The sequence below is a fragment of the Cetorhinus maximus genome, chromosome 11 (assembly GCF_964194155.1).
Source record: "Cetorhinus maximus chromosome 11, sCetMax3.hap1.1, whole genome shotgun sequence".
Taxonomy (NCBI): Eukaryota; Metazoa; Chordata; class Chondrichthyes; order Lamniformes; family Cetorhinidae; genus Cetorhinus; species Cetorhinus maximus.
This window is the reverse complement of record NC_135889.1, coordinates 116,554,417-116,572,939: the sequence shown is the minus strand read 5'-3', so window position 1 is coordinate 116,572,939 and position 18,523 is coordinate 116,554,417. Positions and strand designations below refer to the sequence as shown.

General features: G+C 46.6%; 1 protein-coding gene across 2 annotated transcripts in view; it reads left to right on the top strand.

The window, feature by feature from the left end:
• sema5ba (sema domain, seven thrombospondin repeats (type 1 and type 1-like), transmembrane domain (TM) and short cytoplasmic domain, (semaphorin) 5Ba) overlaps window positions 1–18,523 on the top strand; it is a 344,144-nt gene that overhangs the window by 275,191 nt on the left and 50,430 nt on the right. For both annotated transcript variants that reach the window (XM_078552610.1, XM_078552611.1), the window contains exons 13-14: window positions 7,806–7,923; window positions 13,373–13,554. In XM_078552610.1, the coding sequence (XP_078408736.1) occupies window positions 7,806–7,923; window positions 13,373–13,554 (300 nt within the window). The remainder of the gene's footprint in view (window positions 1–7,805; window positions 7,924–13,372; window positions 13,555–18,523) is intronic.

Genomic DNA, 18,523 nt, shown 5'->3' with positions numbered 1-18,523 from the left:
CCACACTGCCCTCTGAGCTGCCAAGGTTGCGTGCTCAACTTCCACTCTAGAGAGTTGTCCAATCCAGCCTGAGGCTCCCAGTGCGATACCGATAGAGTGCGGCTCTGTTGGAGGAGTCGTCTTTCAGCTCAGATGTTAAACCGAGGCCCCATCTGCCCTCTCGGGTGGGTACAAAAGATCCCATGGCCACTATTTTGAAGGAAGGCGTGAGAGTTCTCCTGAATGTCCTGACCAACATTTCTCCTTCAATCAGCATCACAGAAACAAGTTACAGCTATCCCTCATTTAGCGTTCCTAATGTCTGCCTAAAAAAGTGTGATGAAAGAAAACGTGTTAAATGAAAAGCACTTCCCCAAAAGAAAACATGTAATAAGGGTGACCTACATCCCTGTCCTGCAATTTTTACATTAAAAAATCGATTGGCTGCCTTGAACCTCATCGGCCAGAAATCCTCTGACAAACTCTTTCCACTTACGTCCAGCTCGCTGCTTCCCTCCTCTGACCCTAACCCCACTCACCACCTCCCTCGACCCTCCAGCTTGACGCACCTTCCCGCTCCCTCCCCTGACTGAGCACGTGCAGTAACCGCACTGAAACAAAAAAATAGAGGCCGCGCTGTTCGGGGTTCTTCCCAAATTTATAAACTGCGCTAAAATGAAACTTCACTATTAGAATGTGCTCTTAATGGGGGCATTATCTGTATCTGGTCACTATCACGTTGTGGAACTTGCTGTGCACAAATTGGCTGTCAAGTTTCCTAAGTGGCAACAAAGACTAAACTTCCAATGTACTTCATTGGCTGTGAAGTGCTTTGGGATGTCCTGAGATGATTATAAAGGCGTGAAATAAATGCCAGTCTTTCTTTGGGAAGGGGTGCCGTAGTGGTATTGTCGCTGGACTGGTAATCCAGAGACCCAGCATAATGCTCTGGCGACCTGGGTCTGAATCCTCCCCCCCCCACGACGATAGATGGTTGAATTTGAATTCAGTAAAAATATGGAATTAAAAGCCATATGATGACCATGAAACCATTGTTGATTGTTGTAAAAACCCATCTGGTTCCCAAATGTCCTTTAGGGAAGGAAATCTGGTGTCCTTACCTGGTCTGGCCTACATGTGACTCCAGACCCACAGCAATGTGGTTGACTCTTAAATGCCTGAACAAGGGCAATTAAGGGTGGACAATAGGGATGGGTAATAAATGCTGGCCTGGCCAGCAACACCCACATCCCATGAACGAATTAAAAAAAGGTGCAGTTTGTACAGTAATTTTATTATATTAAGTATTTTCATCTCCCAAAAGGGATGCTCAGACAATGGGAGCATTTGAAGACTGAGATCTTTGAATTTTGACACTGTAAAGAATGGATCTGGAGCAAAGGCAGGGCTGAGGTAAGGGTGTGATGTGGTTGGATGGTGAAGCAGGCCGAAGGGGTTGAAAGCCCCACTCCTGTACCCATCTAGGACTTTGCACTGATGACCCTCATGTACCCCCTCGGTGAGGTACTGAATCATACTCAGTTGTAAGATAATAATGCAAAAATACATTTGTAAGACTAATACTCAAACTATTGCGAGTTACTCATCAGCTGGAGAATCAGCTATTGTTATTGCTTTGCACTCTCCCCTTATGGAGGCAGGATTCATAGGCTGATCAACGTGGCTCAGTTAGTCACAGGCACCTCTTTGTTTTTAATTCATTCATGGGAAGGGGGGCATCACAGGCTAGGCTAGCATTTTATTGCCCATCTCTAATTGCCCTTGTTCATATGGCATTTAAGATTCAAGTCTGGAGTCACATGTAGGTAAGATTTCCTTCCCTAAGAGCATTAGTGAAGCAGGTGGGTTTTTACAACAATGGTTTCATGGTCATCATCAGATTTTTAATTCAAGTTCCACCATCTGCTGTGGTGGGGCTTAAACCTGGGTCCAGAGCATTACCCTGAGTTTCTGGATTACTAGCCCCGCAACAATACCACTACGCCATCGCCTCCCGAGCCGCTGAGCCATAAGGTTCTGGGTTCAAGCCCCACTCCAGGTTGTGAGCGCACAAATCAAGGCTGTCACTTCAACACAGTACTGAGGGAGTGCTACATTGTTGGAAGTGCTGCCTTTCGGGCGAGATGTTAAATTAAGACCCCATCTGCCTGCTTGGTTGGATGAAATAGATCTCACGGTGATATTTTGAAGAAGAGCTGGGGAGTTCTCCTTGGTGTGGTGGCCAATACTTATCCCTCAACCAAAAATCACAAAAACCAGATTATCTGATCATTATCACATTGCTGTTTGTGGGTGTTAGCTAAGGGCAACTGAGCTGCCGCATTTCCTACATTACAACAGTGACTTCACTTCAGAAGTACTTAATCGGTTGTGCACAAGAACACAAGATGTAGGAGCAGGAGTTGACCATTCAGCCCATCGAGCCTGCTCCACCCTTCAATACAATCATGGCTGATCTTGGGTTTCAGCTCCATTTTCCTGCCTGCTCCCCTTATACCTTAATTCCCTCAGAGACCAAAAACCTGTTTATCCCAGGCTTAAATGTGTTCAGCGTTAATGCATGCACAACCCTCTGGTGTAGAGACTTCCAAAGATTCACAATCCTTTGAGCGAAGAAATTTCTCCTCATCTCAGTTCTATATGATCGGCCGCTTATCCTGAGACCATGTCCCTGTTTTTTAAATTCCCTGACCATCTCTCAGCATCTACCCTATCAAGCCCCTTCAGAATTTCATAGGCCTCAATGAGATCATAAGAACATAAGAACTAGGAGCAGGAGTAGGCAATTCAGCCCCTCGAGCCTGCCCCGCCATTCAATACGATCATGGCTGATCTCATTTCGGCCTCAACTCCAATTTCCCGCCCTCTCCCCATAACCTTTCCATCCGTTACTAATTAAAAATCTATCTCTCCTTAAATTTATTCAGCGTCCCGGCATCCACTGCACTCTGAGGTAGTGAATTCCACAGATTCGCGACCCTTTGAGAAAAGCAATTCCTCCTCATCTCTGATTTAAATCTACCACCCCTTAGCCTAAAACTATGGCCTCTCATTCTAGAATGCCCCACAAGGGGAAACATCCACTCCACGTCTACTTTGTCCATCCCCTTTAGCATCTTTTATACCTCAAATGGATCTCCTCTCATCCTTCTAAACTCTAACGAGTATAAGGCCTAAACTGCTCAATCTCTCCTCATAAGACAAGCCCGGTATCTCTGGAATCAATCTAGTGAACCTCCTCTGAACTGCCTCCAATGCAACTACATCCTTCCTCAGGTAAGGGGCCCAAAACTGTGCACAATACTCCAGGTGCGGTCTCACCAATGCCTTGTACAGTTGCAACAACGCTTCCCTATTTTTATACTCTATTCCTTAAGCAATAAATGCCAAAATTCCATTTGCCTTCCTTATTACCTGCTGTACCTGCATACTGGCTTTCAGTGATTCATGCACGAGGACGCCCAGATCCCTCTGCACTGAAGCATTCTGAAGTCTCTCTCCATTTAAATAATAAGTCACCTTTTTATTCTTCTGACCAAAATGGATAACCCCTCATTCTTCTAAACTCCAGAGAATATAGGCCCAATTTAACCAGCCTCTCATCATAGGACAGGCCCTTCGGCCCTTGTGAGCCTTCATGGTACTGCCTCCAGTGCAAGTATACTCTTCCTTAAGAATGGAGACCAAAATTGCACTCAACATTCCAGATGTGGTCTCACCAAAACCCTGTACAATTGTAGCAAGACTTCTTTATTCCCGTACTCCAGTCCCCTTACAATAAAGGCCAACATGCCATTTGCCTTCCTAATTGCTTGCTGCACCTTGTCCGTATGCTAACTTCCTGCATTCCTTGTATGAGCACACCCAAGTCTCTCTAAACGCAAACATTTACAAGTTTCACACCTTTTAAAAAAATATTTTCATTCTTATGACCAAAGTGAATAACTTCACACTCCCCCACATTATACTCCATCTTGTTGCCCACTCACTTAACCCGTCTATGTCTCTTTGTGGAATGCTTTGAGACATCCAGTGGTCAAATAAATGCAGCTTTTGTCTTTACAGTGATAGGGTGGTTAGTCCCATATAGTGGGTTTTTTGGGCTCCTACATGTTATACAGTGAGAGTGCGGGGGCCAGCCACATCCATTTGACGCGATTATCCTGTTGGCAGCTAATTGGAGCTCCCCTCCCCGGGACAGACTGGAGTGGAGCTCGTACCCTGCACCTTCTGCTGCGGAGTCCGAATGTTACCACTGAGCCAAAGGCGTCTGCATCGCTGCGCTAGTGAGGGGAAGGTTCGTCCAGGGTTTCTGCTCCTGCTCACCGCTCAGGCCTGGAGCATTGCCTGAAGACTCTGTGGACTCTGCATCCTGAAGCGGGGACTACCAAGAGAGATCCAGTGGAGTTTTCTGCTACATTAAAAACCTCTGCCTTCAGCTTCCAGGCCTTCTCGATGGAGCTTTTTCTGGCGAATTTTCTCTGCATCTCTAGCTTCTGTTGGGGGGAGCTTCTCTCAGGTCAGAGTTTGCGCTGAAGTTTTCTTTTCTTCTCAGCCTTTCAGCGTTTTAGTGAAGTTGAGGGTTTTTGATCCTGAGCTGCCGCCATGTTGGGAGGCTGTTGGTTGTAGAATGGTGCCTCTTAACGATGCCCTCGTGGTCTTCAATACATCGCTGTGTGGGCGGTACTGTACCCAGTCCCACATTAACCCTGTATATGCCAGGCCCTTGTACTACAATGGAGGAGGGTGGCAGGTGGCTAGGAAGCCATACCCAAGCCTGAGCCCCCATTTTCAGTAAAGGTTCAGTCCTCGAGGGGATCATGCTGCAGCTTAGCGACAGAATACTACACCATGCATTACAAGCTATACCGCTGTTTATAAAACAGCACACCTTCCGACTTACCCTGTGCAACGCCACAGCGGTTGACTTATCTCTGGACCGGCATTGGAGAAAATGCTCCTTGGCTCTATAAGGCAGCCAATTAAGATGCCATGGTTGCCCAACTTGGGCGGGGGGGTGGGGGGAGTACGGTAGTGTGGTGGTTAAGTTACTGGCAGCCTGGGTTAAGAAACCCAGAGAATGTGAGTTCCGATCCCACCATTGTAGTTTGAGCGTTGATGGTCACCACATATGGAAGGGCAGAAAGGAAATGGCCAGCTGGTCCATTGGACCTCTTCCAAAACAGTCAGGACACAACTAAACATTGTGACTTCTTCGTATTCCCTCTCACCACTAGCAATACAAAGTGAAGCAATTTGAGACATTTCTTGAAGTGGTAGTAAAGTGCGACATAAATGCATATCCTTTTTACTGGCTGATTGCCAGTGCATCAGTCAGAAGACACATGTCGAGGAAAAAATAGAATGCCCTGTCGATTTATTTAGAATGATCTACACCCACACCTTCCCTTTTAAAATGAGCTTTGATTGCTTGGCTCACTTCTTTCTTGTCCACCTTTTGTGTTCCATGCTGTCTTATTTCTTGTTCTGCCATTATCCTGTCTCCTGTCTGGCCTCTATCTGCTCCCTCTCATGCCTACGTCAACTCTATTTGTCCTTTCTTTCATCGCATGGTGTCATTGTGGAGTGCGATAGGTTCAGGCTGTTAGGTCACAAAATGGGATTGATTGCCCTACAGTGAGGAATTGTTTAACATTCGATGTGCGCTTTCTCTAAACAGTCAGGAAGGGTGGGAGGATGGGATAGGTCAATAGCTTTGTCACATCTACTTCATTTCTGACCGAGCTTGGTATTGGAAGAAGCAGTGTGGGGTCCCACTTCGTCCCTAACAGTGCTCTGGAATTGTTTACTGCTATTTGAGAGGATACGCGGAGGGAGGTTGGGGTTGGGGGATAGGGGTGCCCTTGACTTAACATCTCTCCTGAAAGACAGTATCCCCAGCAGTGTTAGCACTCCCTCAAGAAGGGAAGCGTCAGCCTAGATTTTGTGTTCCAGCCTTGGGACGTGGGGTTTGACCCCATGAACTTCTGGTTCAGAGGTCAGAGTCCTACCCACTGAACCACGACTGGCATGGAGGGCAAGTATTAGTGTGTGCAGTTCCTAGCTAAACTCAGCACAAAGGCACCTGATGTGCAATGTTGCCAGAGTTCCTCAGTTTTTATCAGTGACCCAATGGACAGTTCTACAAAACCTGAAAGCAGCAACAACAACATGCATTTATATAGTGACTTTAACACAGTAAAATGCTGTATCCCAATGTGCACCAAGTAACAATTATCAAACAAAAATTGACATGGAGCCGTGTAAGGGGATATTAGGACAGATAACAGGTGACCAGAAGCTTGATCAAAGAGGTAGGTTTTAAGGAGCGTCTTAAAGGAGGAGGAGAGGTGGAGAGGTTTAGAGAAGAAATTCCAGAGTTTAGGACCCAGTAGGCCGAAGGCACGACCACCAATGGGTGGAGCGATTAAAATCGCAGATGGTCAAGAGGTGAGGATTGGAGGATTGCGGACACCACAGAGGATTGTAGGGCTGGAGTATGTTACAAAGATAGGGCGGGGCAAGTTCATGGAGGGATTTGAAAACAAGGATAAAAATGTTTACAATCAGGACAGCGCCAAACTGAGAACCATCAGGCACAAAGCGGTGATGGGTGAGTGAGACCGAGGGCAGGATCTTCCCGTCAGCGAGCGGATGCAGGGCCCGACGTCACCGCACGCCATTTCAATTGTCAGTTTGGCGGGCGTGCAGCCGAGTTGGCTGCGCACCCACCGAACTGTCAACAGCCACTTTAGACCTTTAAAAATGTAATTAAGGTAATTAATGGACCTGCCTGTCCAACCTTAATGTTGGCAGGCAGGCCGGGAGCCCTGGCGGCCTTTAGAAAAAGCCTGAAACCTCATCCACGGGCGAGATGAGGTTTCATGAGGGATTTAAAACTGTAAGGATATTTCAAAATAAAAGATATGGACATGTCCCAGCTCATGTGACCAGTGTCGCACGAGGGGACATGGCAGCAAAATTCTTTTCTCAGCTTTATTTAAAGTTTAACATCTGAGCCGATCTCCCTGAGGCAGCACTTTGCCTCAGGGAGGTCACGCGAAAGGGCGCACTCCCGGCTGAGGGAATCCCCCCCCCTCCGCCTGCACGGGGAGCGCATAGTGCTTCCTGGTGGACGTCACGCTGGGCGGGCTTTAATTAGCACGTAAAATGGCGGCACGCCCCCAACCGGGGGTACCGATCGGGAACCCGCCCGCCTGCGCCTGCTGCCCCGATGGCGGTGGGGTGGAAAGTGTTGCCCAGAGTGTGAATGAAAACAGGCATTAAACAGGCAGAGACAGAGGAGCTCCATTTGACAGATGAGAATGGTGCCAAAAGGAAGATACACGAGAAGGATTTTCAATGAATAATTGTTGTGACGAATAGGTAGCAGACCAGCTCAGGCTGACAGTGTAGCTCCTGCACCACCTGCTCAGGCTGCCTACACTGTTCATGGTGCCAAAAAAATACACTGAAAAGGAAAAGGTTAAGTCAACAAAATTACTAGAGTCTCTTTAAGTTTTCATTCCAGGTTTCTTTTATCGAGCTCATTATTACTGGCCTATTACCTTTTGTTGTCATGGTGCTGCCCTGTGTTTTAGGTCCTTTGATTCCAGTGTAGGCCATGCCAAGGAACAAACATATTCATCTTTGCACTGCATGAGTGAGAATGCATCTAACAGATCTCTGGAGCAGAGCCAACTCATTGCTCATTAAGAGTTTTTATTTTCGGCGATGGGGGCACTTTTGCAATGGAATTTGTTTTTTTTTCCGGTTAATTATTCATGGCTGTATCTGATTGGCAGGTCCTGTCTGGGAGTGAGGGATCCTTACTGTGGCTGGGACCTGAGGAAGAAGAGGTGCACCACCATTGAAGACAGTTCCAACATGAGCCTGTGGAGCCAGAACATCACAGAGTGCCCGGTATGTGTTCGGTTGAACGCATCTCAAATGCTTACTGTTAATGTCTATTTGTCCAGGATTGGCTGTCTTTTTAATCCAAGCACTCTCAGGGCTTTGGAGAGGGTTCAGAAGAAATACTGGAATGGTAGCGGCGGTGAGGGACTTCAGTTAATGTGGAGAGACTGGAGGAGCTGGGATTGTTCTCCTTAGAGTAGTGAAGGCTAAGGGGGAGATTTAATAGAGCTGGAGTAGGTCATTCGGCCCTCTGAGCCTGCTCCGTCATTCAATATGATCATGGCTGATCTTCTATTTCAACGGCATACTCCCGCACTCTCCCCACACCCCTTGGTGCCTTTAGAATCTAGGAATCTATCTATTTCCTTCTTAAGTACATTCAGTGACTTGGCTTCCACAGCCCTCTGTGGTAGAGAATTCCACAGGTTCACCACCCTTTGAGTGAAGAAGTTTCTCCTCATCTCAGTCCTAAATCGTCTACCCTGTATCCTGAGACAGTGACCCCTTGTTCTAGACCCCCACAGCCAGAGGAAACATCATCCCTGCATCCAGTCTGTCCATCCCTGTCAGAATTCTATATGCTTCAATGAGATCCCCTCACATTCTTCTGAACTCCAGTGAATACAGGGCTAAGACTAGACAAAGAATAGACTAAGTGAGGAGAAACTGTTACCATTGCCGAAGGGGTTGGTGACCAAAAGACACAGATTTGAGAACCAGAGGGGAGATGTTGAGAATTTTTGTTTAAACACACTGAATTGTTGTGACCTGGAACGCATTGGACGAAGGGAGATGGAAGGAGATTCAATAGCAACTTTCAAAAGGGAATTGGGTAGATACTTGAAGGGGGGGAAATTTGCAGGGCTACGGGAAGTAGAGGAAGAGAGAGGGACTATTTGGATAACTTCCCCAAAGAACCAACAGTGACACAGTGGGCTGAATGGCATCCTTCTTTGCTGTAAGATTCTATGACGCTAATTCCCTGCCAGTCCCTTCTGAAAGCTTTCTCGGCTGAGTTCTGAAGAAGAGTTATATTGGACTCGAAACACTAGCTATGTTTCTCTCTCCACAGATGTTGCCAGACCTGCTGAGTTTTGCCAGCGTTTTCTGTTTTTATTGCTTCTCCAGCTTAGCTTGGCTGTCAACTGCTGCTGCTTGTTGAGTATACAGACAGTAACCAGAAGAGAGGGGAGCGATCTTTCAGGCTATATTTCAATAAGAAATTTTTAAAACTGTCTTTCGCAACTTCAGGATATCCTAAAACATTTTGAAGCATAGACCCTGTCGGAATGTAGGAAAAGCTGCAGTGTATTTACACATAGCAAGCTCCGGCAAACACCCATGAGGTAAATGAGCAGACAGTCTGTTTTTTTTAAGTGTTGTTTGGAGGATAAATATTGGCCAGAGCACTGGAGAGAACTCCTCTGCCCTCCTTAGAAATAATTCCATGGGATCTTGTGCTTCTACCTGAGAGAGAAGCTGGGTTTAGCATCTCATCCAAGAGACTGCACCTCTGACAGTATAGCACTCCCTCAGTCCTGCACTGCAATGTCAGCCTAGATTTTGTGCTCAAGTCTCAGGAGTATGTGGGACTTGAACCTGTCATCAAATGACTCAGAGGCAAGAGCATTACCCACTGAGCCAAGGCTGACACACTAAATAAATGGTACAGTATTGCTATAAAGAGAGTCATGTTGCCAAAGCTTTTGGTCTTGCACTCATCAGGACAAACTCAAGAATGCCAAATTTCAAACAGTCACAATAATTTATGCCACATGAGAAAAGGGTGCTAATTGGTTGGCAAGCTGCTTCTGATTGGCCGAGGCATTGTCATGGAGAAAGCAATGGGGAACTGTAGGCTCCCCAAGCTCCTGGGTAATTCAAAAAAGACACAGGGCTTGAACATATTCCTTTTGTTTGCAGAGAACAGGTCCCTGTGTGTGAACGTATGTCGCTTCTAGCATTCATACATACAACATTCAGCATACATTCATACACAGGGACCCATTATCTGCAAACAGAAGGAATATATCCAAGCCTTGCACCTTTTTCTGAATTATCCGGGAGCTTGGAGAGCTTGTCGTTCCCCATTGCTTTTTCCATGGCAACATCTCAGCCAACCAGAGTTGACTCACCAACCAATCAGCACCTTTTTCTCCTGTAGTATAAATTGTTGTGGTTGTTTGAAATTTGGCATTCTTGTGATTGTCCTGTTGAGTCCAAGACGAAAAGCTTCAGCAACATGTCTCTCTTTTCAGCAATATTCCAGTTCTGTATTACCGATTGACTGTTTAAACGATGGAGATTTATAGGCACCTTGTTATTAGTCATTCATTAATGTCAGCTTTATCGAGAAGCTCACAATTGCAGGCTAATATATTCTATTCACTAATTTAAAAATAATAATTTAATGCTATGGGCTAGCTGTTAACATCAGCAGATGGTTGGGATGTTCACTCATTCTCTCTTTCTGCAAAGCAAATTAATTTGTTAACATGACTCTTTAAAAATTTAGCCGATGAAATGGCTTTTTAAAAAATTTAGAAACATGCAACCTCTTGACACTTGCCCACAGATCTCTTCCCGACATGAAATTGGCAAAGAAAGGTGTGATTGCACAGAAACAGATTTAAACATCCCTTTGGGGAGAGGAGAAAGACCATTTGGGTGTCGCATTTATTCAGCAACGATAACTAATGTGACGGGCTAAATAACGGCAATGAGTTGGCATGAGTCACTGGCACTGCTTCCACGTGCCAGCACATGAACTTGTGACAATTTTCTTGGCTGCTTGTATCCCAACTCGCACCAACTACCATTCACAAATCCCCCCTGACCTTACTCGAATTTAAAATACTCATCCACCTGGAAGCTCTTCCAGCCCTAGAAACTCTGCAGGATCTCTGCGACCCTCCATCCCTGGACTCCCGTGTACACCGATTAATTTTGTCTCAACATTGGCGGCCCTGCCTTCAGCTGCTTTGGCCCTAAGCCTCTCCGTGTCTCTCTCCTTCTTTAAAACCTATTCCTTTGACCAACTATTCAGTCACCTGCCCTGACGTCTCCTTATGTGCTTGGAGTCGGATTTTGCCTAATCACGTTTTGGGGCATTTTACTACTTTAAAGATGCTTTTTTTTCCATTCTTTCACAGGATGTGGGTGTCGCTGGCCAGGTCAGCATTTATTGCCCACCCTTAATTGCCCTTGAGAAGATGGTGGTGAGCTGCCTTCTTGAACCGCTGCAGTCCACGTGGTGTAGGTACACCCACAGCGCTGTTAGGAAGGGAGTTCCAGGATTTTGACCCAGCGACAGTGAGGGAACAGCGATATATTTCCAAGTCAGGATGGGGTGTGGCTTGGAGGGGAACTTGCAGGTGGTGGTGTTCCCATGTGTCTGCTGCCCTTGTCCTTCTAGATGGTGGAGATTGCTGGTTTGAAAGGCGCTGTCAAAGGAACATAGAGTCATAGAGGTCTACAGCACAGAAAAAGGCCCTTCGGCCCATCGAGTCTGTGCCAGTCAAACAAGTACCTAACTATTCTAATCCCATTTTCCAGCACTAGGCCCATAGCCTTGTATGCCATGGCATCGCAAGTGCATATCCAAATACTTCTTAAATGTTATGAGCCTCTATGTTAAATGTTATGAGTCTCTACCACCCTTTCAGGCATTGAGTTCCATATTCCCACCACCTTCTGGGTGAAAAAATTCTTCCTCACATCCCCTCTAAACCTCCTGCCCCTTACCTTAAATCTGTGCCCCCTGGTTATTGATCCCTCCACCAAGGGGAAAAGTTCCTTCCTGTCTACCCTATCTATGCCCCTCATAATTTCATAACACCTCAATCATGTCCCCTCTCAATCTCCTCTGCTCCAGGGAAAATAACCCCTGTCTATCCAATCTCTCCTCATAACTAAAACTCTCCAGCCCAGGCAACATCATGGTAAATCTCCTCTGCACTCTCTCTAGTGCAATCACATCCTTCCTATAATGCGGATTCCAGAACTGCACGCAATACTCTAGCTGTGGCCTAACCAGTGTTAAATTCCATTTGCCACTGATCAGCCCATCTGACCAGCCGATCTATATCCTCCTGTGATCTAAGGCTATCCTCCTCACTATTTGCCACCCCACCAATTTTCGTGTCATCTGCGAATTTACTCGATCAACCCTCCTACATTCAAGTCTAAATCGTTTATATATACCACAAACAGCAAGGGACCCAACACTGATCCTGTGGAACCCCACTGGACACAGGCATCCAGTCACAAAAACATCCTTCGACCATCACCCTCTGCTTCCTGCCACTCAGCCAATTCTGGATCCAATTTGCCAAATTGCCTTGGATCCCATGGGCTCTTACCTTCTTTATCAGGCCCCCATGCAGGACCTTAACAAAAGCCTTGCTGAAGTCCAAGTAGACTACGTCAAATGCATTGCCCTCATCTACACACCTGGTCATCTCTTCGAAAAATTCAATCAAATTGGTCAGACATGACCTCCCCTTAACAAAACCATGCTGACTGTCCTTGATTAATCCCTGCCTCTCCAAGTGTAGATTAATTCTGTCCCTCAGAATTGATTCCAATAGTTTCCTTACCACTGAGGTTAGACTGACTGGCCTGTAGTTCCCTGGTTTATCCCTTCCTCACTTCTTGAATAACAGTACCACATTGTCTGTCCTCCAGTCCTCTGGCACCACTCCTGTGGCTAGAGAGGTATTGAAAATTATTGCCAGTGCCCCTGCTATCTCCTCCCTTGTGTCACTCAACAGCCTGGGATACATTTCATCTGGGCCTGGAGATTTATCTACTTTTAAGCCTGCCAGACCACTTAGAACCTCCTCCCTTCCTATGCTAATTTCTTTAATCATATCACAGTCCTTCTGCCTGATTTCCATACCCAACCTTGGTGAGTTCCTGCAGTGCATCTTGTAGATGGTACACATTGCTGCCACTGTGCGTTGGTGGTGTAGGGAGTGAATATTTAAGGTGGTGGATAGGGTGTCAATCAAGTGGGCTGCTTTATCCTGGATGGTGTGGAGCTTCTTGAGTGTTATTGGAGATGCACTCATCCAGGCAAGTGGAGAATATTCCTTCACACTCCTGACTTGTGACTTGTAGATGGGTGGACAGACTTTGGGGAGTCAGGAGGTGGGTTTCTCACCACACATAAATCCAGGTTGCTGTCATTCCAAATTGGGGAAAGAATTCCAGGTAGTTGGCTTCAGAGAGGCCTTGGGAGTAGACTGCTTCTCTGGCCTGTGAAACACCATTGATCTGTTGCCTGGCAAGATGAGAGAATGGAAGGGGGTAAATTTTTAATGTGTGTAGACTTTATCCCCCTCAGAAATGCAATTACTCACAATATTGCGCCATTTTTCTCAGCTTCTGATTTAACACTTCACCTTTTGAAGCAATGTTTGGTCCATCTAACTATTGAGGTCCTTCAATTTAGGTGCGAAACCTCACAGCGGATGGTGAATTCGGGGCTTGGTCTCCGTGGCAACTGTGCGAGCACACCGACAAAGAGGCCACAGGGTCGTGCATGTGCCGTTCCAGGTCATGTGACAGCCCTGCTCCACGCTGCGGAGGTCACGAGTGTGCTGGAGCCCGGATTGAGGTGGCAAATTGCTCAAGGTAAGAGGATAGGAAATTCTACCGTGCAAAAGGCGATCCAACATGAGTCGTGGAGTCGCTTGTGACGTCTGTGCCAATATCTAATCGTTCAGCCCATCAGCTCGGCTCCGTTGGTCACCGTCTTGCCCCTGGGTCAGAGGGCAGTGGGCTCACCCCGGACATATTCTAAGCTGACATTCTAGTGCAGTAACAAAGGGGTGCTGCATTGGCACAGGCGCCAGCCTTCAGATGAGGTACTAAAACCCGAGGCCCAGTCTGGCGTCTTCAGGAGGGTCATTAAAGATCCCACGTACAGCACTTTTGAGAGTTCTGCTCTGGCCAATAAACCCCTTTCGACCAACGCCGCCGAAAGTCAATGGACTAGCTCTTCAATGTGTGGCTAATTTTTTGGGAACTTGACTGGCTTTGAGTTTTCCCATTCCAAGAATTTTCCCGCCAATGAGTCAAATTCGTTCTAGTGGATGGCGATTTCAGGCCTTGGTCTCCCTGTGCGAGCGTGCAGACAAAGAGACCACGGGGCCGTGCATGTGCTGCTCCAGATCGGAATGAATTTCAGCAGGCCGTCCAAGGACTGTGGGCCAATTTCACCCGTAAAATTACGGAAGGAAACTTAGGTAGCTCCAGCCTTGGAGGACCTCTTCAATCCAGGTGGCCTCATTGCCAATGTCGTGCATTTCCCCAAAATCAACAGTTTAACGCTGCAGGACTGGAGTGACGTGAATACAAAGCATGTAACGTAAACTGGGGCACGGTAGAATCATACACTTACAGGTCAAAGGAGTCAGGAACCGGTGGAAGAAAGCTAGAGGGATAGAGAAAAAAAAAATGGTGGGCAGAATGACTGAGCCGCAGTTTTATGGGATGTTTCATGGCTTCAAATTGTCCCAAAGTGCTTTGCCACGATTCATAGGAAGATATAGAGCTGAAGGAGGCCATTCGGCCCATTGTTCCTGTGCTAGCCCATTGAAAGAGCTATCCAGCCATGCCGACTCCCCCTGCTCCTACTCCATGCCCCTACAAGCGTTTCCCTTCCACTATTTATCCAATTCCCTTTAGTAAGTTGCTATGGCACCTGCTTCCTCCATCCTTTTGGGCAGTGCGTTCCCAAATTACAATTTGCGGCTTAGAGAAACGAAGGGCTTTCGGAGTGTAGCCACTGCTGCGATGCAATAAACGTGGCAGCCGAGCGGTGCACAGGAAGATTCCACAAGCAATCTGTTTCAGCAACGCGGTTTCAGGGATAAATATTGTCCGGGCCGCCGGGGAGGACTCCCCTGCTCCTCTCTCTGAAACAGCGCCACGGGGTCTTTTACCCCGCTTGAGGGGGCACAAGGAGGGGACCTCGGTTTAACGTCTCGTCCGAAAGATAGCGCCTCTGAACAGTGCGAGTCTCCCTCAGTACTGGCATCGGGCATGTCAAGCTAGATTTTGTACTTAAGTTCCTGGAGTGGAGCTCGAGCCCATGACTTTCTGAGTCAGAAGCCCGAGTGTTGTCAGCTTAGCGCCGGCTGCCTGGATGCCACTAGGACCTGGAATGAAACGTAGCTTGGACTAATGAGAGGAAAAGTCACCTCTCTCTCTCTCTCACTCTCCCTCCCCCTGCCAGCTGGAAGGATCCAGTGAAAAATGAGGTTGGCGAGGCATCAACTCTATTCAAACTGCCTATAATTTTACTCTGATTGCTGCTAAATTTAGTCTTTCTCTCGAAGCCTGTCAGGTGTGAAATCTGGAAATGTCACCCCTGGTGTAGTGGGGGGTGGGCGATGCTGTGGTGAGGCTGGGGCATAACAGGATAAGCTGAGCTCAGCATTAACTCGTGCTGTACCTGACTCAGGAACGCTTGACGTTTAATGTGTCAAAAGTTGCACATGGAACAGGTTGTGGAGGAATCTGAGGACAGGGATGGTAACTATTAAATCGAGGCAGGGCTGGACTGGGAGCCACTATGTGGTGGGTGAGCAGAATTTGAATCCTGAACGGTCAGGAGCGGGAACCAAGGGAGATATTCTCTCCCAATCGGTGGGGGAAGGGGCAGACTGTGGTCAATTATAGCTGCCCTGCTCTAAACTCCAACCGAGATCAATGAACACAGTCTGCAGTCTGAACCTTGGGAGCTCCTAGTTAGCATGACAGTTGTATTACACCAGGCAACACTTCTCGTTATTAGAAAGCGGGGAAGCAAGACAAATCACTTTTGAGCGCAGAGTCAAGTCACAGCTGCGGTAGAACATATTTAATGCGAACATGTTGGATGCAAATTAACATCTTGTGGATACATCTCTTTCTCCATTTCCTTCCCTTGAATTATTCTGTGACAATCGGAACACTCCCGTACAGCCTCAGGTTTTGTACCTTGTATAATTCTAGCTGATTTGGGTGAGGTTTACCTGAGGGTCTCACACTGCCATTGAAATCTGATGTTGATTTAAACAGTGTGTTTTCAGTGTGTGTTGCGCAGTAGCTAGCATTAAACACTGCCTCCCTGATATTGCACAAATCGTAAGCTGTCTAAAACATTTAGCCACCTTTAAGGACAGTAACAGAAGCCTAGGGGGTCCCGGTGAGATTTGCAAACCCTCACTACGAACGCTCCAATGAGTTCTACCCTCCCCTCCCTTCCTTTCTAATGATGAGCTATGTTTGTGAAAGGACAGATAGAACTGGAGGTATTTTTTTTTTTTAATTCTTAACCTCCCTGAAGGATAGCAGTTCCCAGGGACATCGCTCTGCCATCACTACCACAAGCGGTAGCAATGAATCTTACTGAGTGTAATCTGACAAGGGTTCTGCTGGGGGGAACAGAACAAGGTGAGACCTGCAGGATGAATGGAGGTGCTGTCAGCTGATGATAGATTGTTGCGGAGCACAGGGTGTGGGGGTGAATGCTGAAAGGAGACCTCCAGTCCCTGTTTATTCAAGTCCTAATTTAAGCCGGCATTAAGTAGTGGTGACCGACAGTGTAGCGACAGTGAGTGGTCTATAAGGGTGGGGAAGCTGGTGTGCAAGATGTGCCGCGGAATGACCTTTCACTTTTCATAACGCACTTGGGGGGTGGCTCAGTACATTTCCGACATGATTCTACCACAGCACAGTCAGGGAAACATTGAACTATATCCCCTCACACCCCAATTATCCACAACCCAATTATCCACAACTGTTCAGCATGATTTGGGATTTTGTTTGTACAAAGTCACAAATGGCATCCTATGTGGCTGTGACAAAGGTAACCTTTCCCTCCTCGTCCTTCTCGGCCTGCCTGCAACCGTTGGCACGGTGACCACACCACCCTTCACCAACACCTCTCCACTTTTGTCCAGCTGGGTGGGACTACTCTCACCTGGTTCCATTCTTATCTATCTCATCATAGCCAGAGAATGACAATAGCTTCTCTTCCTGCTCCTGCACTGTTACCTCTTGTGCGCCAAGGATTTATCCTTAGTCGCCTCCTATTTCTCACCTACACGCTCGGTCACATCATCTCAAAGCACCGCGTTATTTTTCACAGGTATGTTGACGACGCCCAGCCCTACCTCACCACCGCCTCTTTCAACTCTTCCACTGTTGCTAAATTATCAGGCTGCTTATCCAGCATCAAGCACAGAATGAGCAGAGATTTCCTCCAATTAAATATTGGGGAGACTGAAGTCATTGTTTTCAGTCCCTGCTCCAATCTCCATTTCCTAGCTACCAATCCCATCCCTCTCCCTGGCAACAGTCTGAGGTTAGGCCAGGCTGTCCGCAACCTTGGCGTCACATTTGATGCCAAGATAAGCTTCTGGCCTCATATTCGTACCATCAGTAAGACTGCTTATTTACACCTTTCATAACATCACCCAACTTCACCTGCCTCAGCTCATCTGCTGCTGAAACCCTCACTCATGTTTCTATTACCTCTAGAATCGACTGTTCCATCACACTCTGGGCTGGTGTCCTACATTCTACACTCCCTAAACATAAAGTCGTCCAAAACTCTGCTGCCTGTGCCTTAAATCACGGCAAATCCCATCTCCCTATACCGCCTGTGCTCACTGACCTGCATTGGCACCTGGTCAAGCAACGTCTTGATTTTAAAATTCTCACCATTTTTTTTTCAAATCCCTCCCTGTCTCTGTGATCTCCTCAGTTAAGCCCCACGACCCTCTGAGATATCTGTGCTCCTCTAATCCTGGCCTCTTGGGCATCCCCAATGTTAATTGCTCCACCATGGGTGGCCATGCCTTCAGTTGTCCAGACCTCAAGCCCTGGGAAATTTCAAAACTGAGATTGATAGACTTTTATTAAACAAGGATCTGTGAAGGATTCTGGAACAAAGATGGAGTTAAGATACAGCTCTGCTGTGATCTAATTGAACAGTGGAACAGGCTCAATGGGCTTAATGGCTTCCCCCTGTTCCTCGAGACATCGCACGCATTCGTTATGGAAAATAGGGGACGTAAGATGGTCTCGTGTGCATCTTGAGATTGCTTTGAATGATATTGGTAACTGGTGTGTTGCTGTGAAATTCCTTTGCTTCATTAATGAGAAAGCTGTGATTCATTCACGCGAAAGGAGTGTTTTAAAACCCTGTGCTGAGAAATTGCACACACATTTGCTAATGGGTGGTCACTGCAGTACAATCGATTTGCATTTGTTTACAACAACAACTTGCATTATATACAACGACATGCATTTATTTATAGCTTCAACTTGCATTATATACAACAACATGCATTTGTTTATAGCATCAACTTGCATTATATACAACAACATGCATTTGTTTCTAGCATCAACTTGCATTATATACAACAACATGCATTTGTTTCTAGCATCAACTTGCATTATATACAACAACATGCATTTGTTTACAGCAACAACTTGCATTATATACAACAACATGCATTTGTTTCTAGCATCAACTTGCATTATATACAGCAACATGCATTTATTTATAGCATCAACTTGCATTATATACAACAACATGCATTTGTTT